This window comes from Macadamia integrifolia, chromosome 1 (genome assembly GCF_013358625.1).
Source record: "Macadamia integrifolia cultivar HAES 741 chromosome 1, SCU_Mint_v3, whole genome shotgun sequence".
Classification (NCBI taxonomy): Eukaryota; Viridiplantae; Streptophyta; class Magnoliopsida; order Proteales; family Proteaceae; genus Macadamia; species Macadamia integrifolia.
The window spans coordinates 33,781,293-33,791,720 of NC_056557.1; the positions used below are offsets into that span (position 1 = coordinate 33,781,293).

The following is a 10,428-nucleotide window of genomic DNA, read 5'->3' on the forward strand; positions in this document are numbered from 1 at the left end:
GAAAAGAAAAGGAAATAATTCTCCTTCAAAGATAAGGATTCTTCCCTTTCACTCCTCCATCCCTGTTCTTTTCTTCTTTTCTATCTTTCAAAACTCAAACTGTCCCTTCAGCCGATCTGCTTTTCCTTTTGACAACGATTATTTATTCATCAGTGACGCTGCAAGCAAAAGAGATAGAGCAGAATCCCGAATCAATACCCTTACTTTTATGGATGAACTCTATCCCCCACGATGATACAAAAGAGCAAAAGTAAACAGAAAAGCAGGTGCAGGGCTTAATGGAGCAACACAAAATTTCCAGCAAACACAATATTATTCCAAAAGTCAATGTATCTTATGAGTTATTTGACTACAAAATAACACTTAAAAAATATGCCATTACTCCCATTCTTATAACATGACTTGTCTGCCTACCAACCAATTAATCAATCCTTCAATTATTCCAATCTTCAAGGTATCTTATGAGTCATTTAAAGCATCAAACATGTGAGACTTTCTAATCCATAAGAAAAAAAAAAGTGAGATTTGAAGCTCCTTCACTGGACAGAGTAGACCCAGTTCTGGACAACAAATCAACACCACAAGACACTACCAAGATTCTCCTTCATGGAACTTTAGTAAACAACAAAAAAGAGTCACTTTTATAGAACCTTTAGCATGTACCAGATGGCAGAACAACCCAGGAGAGAGAGAGAGAGAGAAGTGAGACTTTAAGCTCCTTCACTGGACTGGGTAGACTGAGTTCCGGTCAACAAACCAACACCACAAGATTACTAAGATGTTCCTTCAAAGAACTTTAGTTAGGAACAAAAAGCAGCTTCACTAAACCAGTATAATTTCTTAGTAGGGTGTTTTGGAAACAATATTCGATCGATCTTGGGAAAACCCAGGGTTTTGGACAACAAAACAACCACAACAAGATGACCAACAATATCATTTGTAAATCCTGGTTAAGCAACAAACAGCAGCAAAATTCAACAGGATATCCCATTAAATCATAAAATTATAAATTTTATTCATTGTGCTCTCCAGATCGTATTCCCAGGAATGCATCATAAAGTTATTCTTCAACATTTTCCTTTATATGAATATGGCAGTGTCATGAGAAGAACAGAGAATAGGTTTCACAGCAGCAACAGAACGTAAGTCAATAGAAATCGTGAACCTCTGATGCAGGAACTATAAAACCTCTAGATGATTGAAGACTAATTCACAGATATGCTACTTGATCACACATTAAGCTGATATGAATGGGTCACATACTTACCTTAAAGTTTAGAAAAAAGAGAAAAAAAGAGGGGGAGGGAGGGAGGGAGGGAGGGAGGGGCCGGGGGGGGGCGGGGGGGGGGGGAACCAATGGAATTTCCATTTGGTTCTAGGAAGACTACAACCAGAAATTAATAGATTCCAGCAGAATTCCCCTCTCAGTTTGTGGCTGAAAAATTGTGGTGAAGAGATATTTATCAAATTTAAATAAAAAACAAAAACAACTTCTGTGAATTTATCTTCCAAACTCCAGAGATAGATATCTTGTAGAAATTCTATTTTTTTTTTTTTTTTTTTTTTTTAGAATTACATAATGAGAAAATGGGGCCATAAATAAATCTTTTCTGTGAAAAAGAATATTGTTCTCTGGAAATTTTCCTGAAATTGCATACTCTCGAGATCAAATGAACTCTAATACGGAATTATGAAGTTTTTGATGGAAAATAAAATCAAGGAACAACTTACCAGAAAAAGGAAAGAAACCAGAAGGCCATAAATGATGTTGAGACATCAAATTAACACCATTAAAAGATCATCATGAAACAACAGTCCAAGAAAAAATTTTACTTTCTTTTTTCCCCACTGCAAAGTGCATAAACCCCTTTACCTTGACCAGAAGCACATATGCTAGAAAGGGGAAAAAAAAAACAAAAGGAACCTATAACTTTCATGCAACCATGAAAGTTGTTGGTTTTCTCTTTGTAACTGACGGGAAGTAGAGCTTGCTTTTGAGAAATTTACTAAGTTATCTGTCTTCTTTTTTATTCAAAAAAATAATAATATAAATAAAGAATTGAGAAACTATGGTATACAACACAGTGTCTGATTAGGCTTCTGATCGGTGCTGAGAATACCAAAGCCAATGCTGTGACTAAAATCCATCGAAAAAGGAATTCATTCAGCCAAAAACTAGCAGAATTCTAAAGAATAGGAACATTAATTCCCCCCCCCCCACCCCCACCAAATGAGGAAATTGATGCATAGAGATGATGTTAGAATGCATAATACTAAACAGAGAAAAGAAGAAAGAAAAAGAACCAGGAAATGAGAAGAAGAGAAAAAATAACCGCACCAACCATATTTCTTAATTCAGCCAGCCAGCAAGCAAGCATATATAAAAACTAGTTCCATTAACAAAGCTTAAACGAAACTTTGAAGACACAGGAATGGAAGAGAGGTGTTACTGTACAAGGACTAGACGACCCATTCCACCCCTGAGATTCCCATTTCCCTCACCCCAAATTTCTTCCTCTTAATTCGCATCACCAGAGTCATCGGTGCCTCCACCCTTCGGGACAGTCACAATTAGTTCCCCATCAACATAAACAGCATTAGCAAGTTTTGGCCTTGTCGATGATGGAAGCCTGAACCTCCATACATCGAGCTCAAGCTCGTCCATAGACAATTCAAGAAGGTTGCTCCCTCTGATCACAATCTTTGTAACTCCAGGATAAATTTCGATGGTATGGGCTCTCACATCATTGCCAACATCGTCGGTCATGACGATGAAGCGGAAACAATCCGAATTCTCTTCGATCAAAACGTCAGCATCCGAACGGCAGGGCAGCTCCAAGACTCTACTGAATATGTGAGGAAGTCGACGGAGCTTCTTCTGCCTTCCCATGAGTCTGTTAGCCTCCAAGATGCTTGAATTGATTTCATACCCGAACGCGATGTTCCGTTTCTTTGGAGCTGGATGGATCTTCATCGCTTCGATTCTTTAGATAGATTTACAAATCCAATAAAGACAAAATCCTAACCAGAACAATATCAAGGATGCCCTAATAACCAAAATCGTCAAGCTTGAACCACAACAAACCTCGAAACTAATCGAATTATTGAAAGAAAAACTGAGAAAAATCAACAATGGGAAAAATCATAAGCAAATAATAACCAAATTCGTCCCTTGGAAGAAAAAAATTCTCAGTGAACGAAAAAGAAACTACAAGCGGAAGAAATTTTCCTTCAACTCCAATCAGATTTCATTTCATACTTCCCACAGAGGAAATCCTCTTTGGAGAAATTCCAACAGAAACCCTAATAAACAAATCGAATGAGTCCAAACCCTTGAAGAAGACTGAAATCTCCACTAGAAAAAGCGAACCCTAACAATAATAATTGAAAGAAAAAGAAGAAACAGATTCTTCTCTTCGCCTGTGAGATGTGAACATTTCTTAGAAGGGGGAGTTCTTGATTTGGAGGTCTTCTCCCTATATATAGTGTTCAGAGAAGCAATTCGAAGATAAAATCTGCTGTAAGCCTCTACTTGATTGGCGAATCAGAGAATATTAACTATAAAAGGGTTATTATATTAACTCTTAACCCTTTACTTCAACAAAATTACCATATTTACCCTTTTGTGCCCAAAGTGAACTAGAACCCAAACCCATATGAGGAAGCAATGGGTCGGGTTTAGGGCGGGTTTCACAAAAACCAAAAGTTCTAACCCGCTCCAATTGCATAACAATAGTTCACCTATAAGGCTATAACCAAAAGTGAGTGGAGCATGGTTCAAAGTATCGGTATCTTATTGACATTTTGAACGATACATATTAGTATTCTTAGCACTCAAAATTGATATAAGTTGATATGATATATTCTATATTTTATTAATGTTGATATCGATGGGACCATCAATATCAATACCATTACTATGATAGGGAAAGTTTCTCTGAACAATTGTTAGTAGAGCATCAATGAGAGAGTGATGGAATAGTTTCATAAATAGAGGCAGAAAGGTTATTTCATGTGAGGAGGCAAATGGAGAGACTATGGTAGCATACCCTCAACAGTCAGCTCAGATCTATCCCTATCCCTATGTTATATTGGGCAGTCTAGTGGTCTATTTGGTTTTGAGACATCAGGAAATTAGACCCAACATTTGTCATGTGGATTTTGAGAGTTAAAATTTTACGCGGTATGATATTCTGACTACTTATTAAGTTTGTCATTAAATAAATAGAAGGTGAGAAAATGAAGTTTGATTCGTTTGATAAATAAATGACTAAAAGTATAAAGGAGACGCCGATACATGGGATCATGATGTCTGAGTTTTCCATTTATCAAAAAAATAATAATAATAAAATTTTCATGTAACTAGTCTAGATTTTTTCCTTCAATATAATGTTAAATTTATCAAATCAACCTTCCACTGATCACAAAGACTTCCATGGGTGAACTAATCAGAAGAGCTCTAAGCTTTCAAAATATTTTTTCATAAAATTATTACTAGCTATTAGAGATTATATGATTATAAAAAACTTCCCACTGTATGAAACAGTTAAGAAACAAATTTTGGTATGTAATCAAAGTGGGATACAAATTTTCTGATAATGCATGATTTGAATCATGAAACTTAAAATATTGTATCCAGATACTTTAAAAAAAATAATCATTAAATTTTATTTGTCTTTTTTTTTTTTTATCGATTAAATTATTTGTTTATAAACATGGTAACTTATAAAAAAGTTAATAATAAACTTAAAAGTGCATGCATGATCCACATAAGGATTTTTACAATGTGACCTGGGAGATTCATGGGTCAAGATGTCCATCACAACCCCGCTTCTCTAGTTTCTCTCTTTCCCTTTACTCTATATCTATTGTAGGAAAAAGGTTAAGTAAAAAATTTTCCTTTACTCATTATTCTGATTCATCAATACTATGAATGTTATTAACGAAGGTCTGAAATACTCTTTATAATATTGTTCCAGAAGTTCCATCCAAATGTCAAAACTCATGAATAAAGAGATTATCTTTTCCATTACGACGATGATAAACTCAATCCAAAAAATTATTATAAGGATAAGATTGTAAGAGCCAACACTTTTGTTTATTTATTTATTTATTTATTTATTTATTATTATTATTATTTTGGCTTCACTTGTTATATGTATAGTTTGGAAGAAAGTTTAAAATTCTATTACTCATACAAAGCCAAAAGGAATGAAGGATCACGTATCCTTCCTAGAAGCATCGGCTGTCAATTTGTGAACCAACTCTTCATTGTCCGTTTGGCTTCTTTTATAGTACACAGATAGGATTAGAAATCCTTTATTTTTGCTATCCCATGGCTCTTTTGATTTTGCAATCCATTTCTTGTCCCATTGGCTTTTGGTAATCATCCTAAATTTGGACTTCCCATCTGTCTTAACCTTTCACCAGAACTAATTCCCTTTCCCTTTTCTACATAGGACAAGGGAAATAAAAATAAATAAATAATATAGATGGTCCGCATATCTCAAATTCTAATGCCAATTATTTCTAAAAAAAATATATATATACAAATAAATAAATGGACTAAGTAGGTTCAGATCCAAACAGCTTTATCTACCATCTAGCATATTAGGTGGGCCCCAACATTAGTATCTGGTAGGTCCCACCCTCCTAAATTAGTATGTTAAGTTTGATTCCAATCTAATTCTACCAAAAAAAGATTCCAATCTAATTTTTCAAAGGTTGAAATAAAATTAATAAAACAAAGAAAAGAAAAAAAAGAACTTAAAATTTAGGGTAATTTACAATGCCACCCCTTGGAGAATGCCAATATTAGATGGACACCCCCTCTCTTTCACCAAATTAGATTCGAACCCCCTGTCGTCAGTCACTGTTAAAGAATATACCTTATATGATGATGTCAGCTACTATATTTTATTATAAATACCAAAATACCTTTTGAAATAACTAAAATGCCTATGTAACAAGTTCCATCCCAAATTGATTTGGACCACCGACGATTGTACAGAGCACCGGAAATCATGGTGGTAGCGACAGCAGCATCGGCATCGGCGACATTCAATCAGGTTTTCTCCAGTGGGTAGAGAAGGGGAGAGAGAGAGAGAGTCTGTGTGAAAAATGCCAGTTGTAGTTTAGTTAGCCCTTTCACAAATGTGAAAACTGAAAGCACCCAAATTCAGTCAGGTCGCCATTCTTGTCGATCTATTGAGTCTTTGCGGATTTTTTTTTTTTTTAAATTAATATGTTATCAGGTTTGAAAGAGAGAGAGTGTTTGAAATCTGAATAAAACAGAGAGCAAGAAAGAACAAAATAAGATTTTTGGCCGGATTAGATTGGCGGTTGATCGTAAACAGACGATCCTCCGGCGAAGAACGAGAGGATTGGATTCATTCGCTTTAACACTTGTTATCTTCTTACAGGTGGTCCCGCAGGTTTCATACACGAAAGCTGATAAGATTAATGGCAGCGATGAGAAAGTCGTCGTCGCGTCGACAGATGACTGTCAGCTTCGCCGTTAGAAAGGAAGACAAGTTAGAAATGGTTTCCTTTTGGATTTTATTTGATAGATTTTTAATTAAAAGATTAGGTTTAGATTTTTCAGAATAGTTTTTGGACAATCGGAGATGATTAGGAGCAACTTCAGATTTTTGGTTTTCCAGACTCAGGTTTGATAATTTGTTATCAGGAAATAATAAATTATGGAAAAAGTTTTTAGAGTGTTTGAAGGAAGAAGATAAGCTTTTTGATTATCACTATCAGAGAGTATTTGAAATCTGAATCGAACAGATATAAACCCACTTTTGTTTCAAGGAAAGAACATTTATTTGCCAAGAAAAATTTCTCTACAAGGGTCAAGTTCCATGAGAAAGGCAGGTTTCATGAGATTTCCATAGAATGAAATAACCTAAACGAGCAGAGTCCACCAGAACCTATTTTGGTTTCAAGGAAAGAATAAAGTATTACGTGAAGGAATGAATTCAAGAGTGATAGAACCAGAGGAGAAGTGGAAACCAAACCACGTTTCAAGTGGAAAACTCACCCTTTTGGCATTCGATCGACTAGAAAATCAATGGGAAGATTATTATCTCCAAGGCCTGCTTGAATCAATCGATCAATAGCCAAATAACTAGCCCTAGAAAGGTTTTAATTTGTCGAATCTGAACCTCCAAGCAGAAGGTGAACATTTGCAGGTTTCTTAAAAAGGTCAAATCTCATAGTAGGGATAAATCTATGGGGTGATATTATAGGGTTTTGGTCTCTCATGGTAAGCAGCACCGGAGCTAACAGGGTGTACCAAGCGACGTTGTGGCTGGGGGAATTGGAATTAGATCTCAAACCAGTGAAGATTAGAGGGATGATACTGAACCAACCCTTCTTAGATGGGGTACAGAGGACGGAACCGAAGCTGAGAAAGATGGACGACCAGATAGTGCCGCTGCCATCGACTGAGTGAATGAAATGGTATACAGGTGAAGAGGGGTAATTTTGGGATAATAAGAAATGAGTGTTTTATTCATAAGGGCTAAAGTGTCATTTCATAGCATCACTTAACAGAGACTAACAGTAAGGGGTCTAAGTCTAACTTGGCGAAAGAAATGGGGTGTTTCTATAATATTGGCATTCTCTAGAGGGTGGCGTTGTAAATTACCCTAAAATTTAAGCACATGTGTGAGTATTGATGTGCAATACAAAGTGAACTATATGATTGATGGGTGCAATTTCTTTTCATCAAAGTTGTGAACTAAAGTTTTTTATTAGTTGCTTATTGTTTTATTCTTAAAAATTATTTAATACATATTTATTGCAGTATTTATGTGAAATGAAAAGATTTTTCCTCATTTAAAAAAAAAATTATGTAAACTTAAAGTGACAAAAAAGTAAAGTTAAAACTTCTTAGTTCACAACTTACCTTATAATTAGATTTTATCACGATTAAATTAATGCCTCAATTTTGACATTTGATCAATACAAGTTTCTTCTTCCTTTTCAATAAATTGGATTAGCGAATTGCAAAAACTATATTTCCCAACGACTCATCCCTTTCGGCATAAAGTAACCAAACTGAAAAATGAAAATAAATCTATCCTAAAAAAAAAAAAAAATGAGGTATTGAATAGATATCATATACGTTATCAATGTTTTCATTTTTGAGTTTGAGTAGGCTCATTTTTTTCAAGCCTAAGGTGAGTGTGAATGATATTTACTCAAAAAAAAGAAAAAAAAAAAAAGTTAAGTGTCAATGCCGTGGCTTGCAAGTTAAACCCAAGCTGGTCAATGGCATGTTATGAAGTTAAGTAGAGTAACATAATCAGATTCCTCTCCACGTTGAATGCTACAAAGAAAGTTTGAATGAGCATCTACTATACCCCAAAATTCACTCACCTTTGAGAGTCGGCCTTATTCCCAAGCAAAATTGGAAAATTTTGTGGAACTTAAAAATTCCACCCGAGATTCAAGTCTTCCTACGAAAATCATGCAATTGCAATCCAGGTAAACCTTAAACAAAGGTATATTGTGCGATCAGCTCTGTAGCTATGGCGTAGATTAGGTTAATATCAATGACAAGAGAAAAAGAACCTCTAGCAAAAGAAATGCCCATACGATGCAGGATGCGAAAAAACTGACAGGGTTCTCTTGCCCCACAATGATAAATAGGAATGTAGAGAAGGTCTCATCCCTTGTTGTAGGTCTTTTCTCCTAACCAAGGTGCAAATACTTTTACATTCTCTCCACACTTTCCCACCATAAATTTGTCATAGTATCTACACAGATGTTGTGTTCTCTTCCATACCAAAGGCAATGGGTTTGGGGTGTCTTATTTCACCAAGTATAAACGCCCGGTGCCTATTGTGATGGATCATTTAATCCAACTTCAGCAATTTTGGGGGTTGGAAAATCTTTAGAAGGATAGTTTATGTTCATGAATTGTAACTTGCAAGTTGAGCCCAAGCCCTAGTCTCCATCTTTTACACCCAATGAATGTGTAGCTTTTTTTTTTTGTAAGATAATAATTTTTTTTTCAATGAGGGTCTTAGATGCCGGATGGTGTGCAGAGGGTATCAGGTAATAGTTAAAGGTTATTATTGACTTTGTACTATAGGGGAATAGAGTATTTATGATTCTCCCTTGACCATTGGTGAAGGAAAACTATATCCTTTACAATACATACTATATTAAAAAAAAAAAAAAAAAAAAAAAAAGCGTGAAACCCCTAGACACAATGGTGGTGAAATGATAGCTCCATCCCTTATGAATGGTAAAAATCTCACGCCAGTTGATGTTTTTTAGTAGTGCTCCCATTGGCTCAAATGCTGGTGTAGAATGCTGTCTGTTACAAAACCCTTTCCAGTTAAAAAAAAAACTTTTAATTTTAGTTTTGGGAATAAGATCAAAGACAATTAAAAAAGGTTACAACTTCTTAGTCACCAACAACAAATTATCCCTATATTTAAATAGAAAATAAAAGGGGAAATCCACATATTTAATAAGAAGAGAGATGGGAGTGGGGGGAGGGAGGGACGGGTGTGGATCAAGCCTTCGTACGAGAATGATTCTCATATGGTGTTTGATCCACACTTGGACTTCACTGAAAATAAAAACTAATTAAAAGAGGAGAAAGATTAAGTAGAGTCCAAGTGTGGATTAAATACCGTACAAGAATCATTCTCATATGAGTAACTGATCCGGACCCGGGAGAGAATAAGGAGAAGAGAAGGAAAAGAGGAGAGAGACTCTCAGGGGGAAGTACATTTAAATATCCCTTCCTTTCTTGTAGAAAGCACCTAATACCTTTAACAGACTTAAAGCTTTGGCCGTGAATTACCCAAATATTTGTAGTAGACTAAAGCAAACCACAAAATCTTAATGGACCAAAACCTATAAGCAAAAGCAATTGAAATGTTTAGCATAGTTATCAGATCAACAAAATATGAATTCAGGTCTCCTTGAGCAAAGCCAAACAGCTAAAGCCATAAAACTATACCTAAAATCCATAAAATTATACCTACATGATTGTTGAGATCGTTTTGATCATTTAGAATAGTGCCAAACAGATCTCTCCAATCTTAGTGATACCCACCAAAAAAGTTTGGCTTTTCTTTTTTCTTTACTTCCAACAATGTTGCCCACATATTTGTGCTAAATGACTTTCCATAGAGGGAGAAAGACTCTTTGCTTTGTACTCTAAAGCTTAGATTTCTAGTTTTTCTTTTTAAATGGAATCTGCTTTCTCAGTGTTTGATTATCCAAAACGTGTCTGGCTGTGAACATTAGCAAGAGAAAGGGATATTTTTGTATGTTTCTATCTAGTGTATACTTTTTTACATCCTATTCGCAGATTTTTCTGTTCGTGAGCGTGGTCTCTATATCAGTGAAATTGTGCATTGATTCATTTATAGGGGTGGAATTTTTTTGTTTTCATAAGGG

At 35.3% G+C, this 10,428-nt stretch overlaps 1 protein-coding gene across 1 annotated transcript; it reads right to left on the reverse strand.

Annotated features, from left to right (window-relative positions):
- Positions 1 to 2,329: 2,329 nt before the first annotated feature.
- LOC122073971 lies at positions 2,330 to 3,480 on the reverse strand. Its single transcript, XM_042638723.1, has one exon. The coding sequence runs from the start codon at positions 2,972 to 2,974 to the stop codon at positions 2,519 to 2,521; it is 456 nt and encodes a 151-aa protein (XP_042494657.1). The 5' UTR covers positions 2,975 to 3,480; the 3' UTR covers positions 2,330 to 2,518.
- Between the last annotated feature and the right edge of the window lie 6,948 nt (positions 3,481 to 10,428).

Bases quoted from the DNA above. Each gene is read 5' to 3' on its own strand.
- LOC122073971 (XM_042638723.1), bottom strand. From the start codon at position 2,974: ATGAAGATCCATCCAGCTCCAAAGAAACGGAACATCGCGTTCGGGTAT.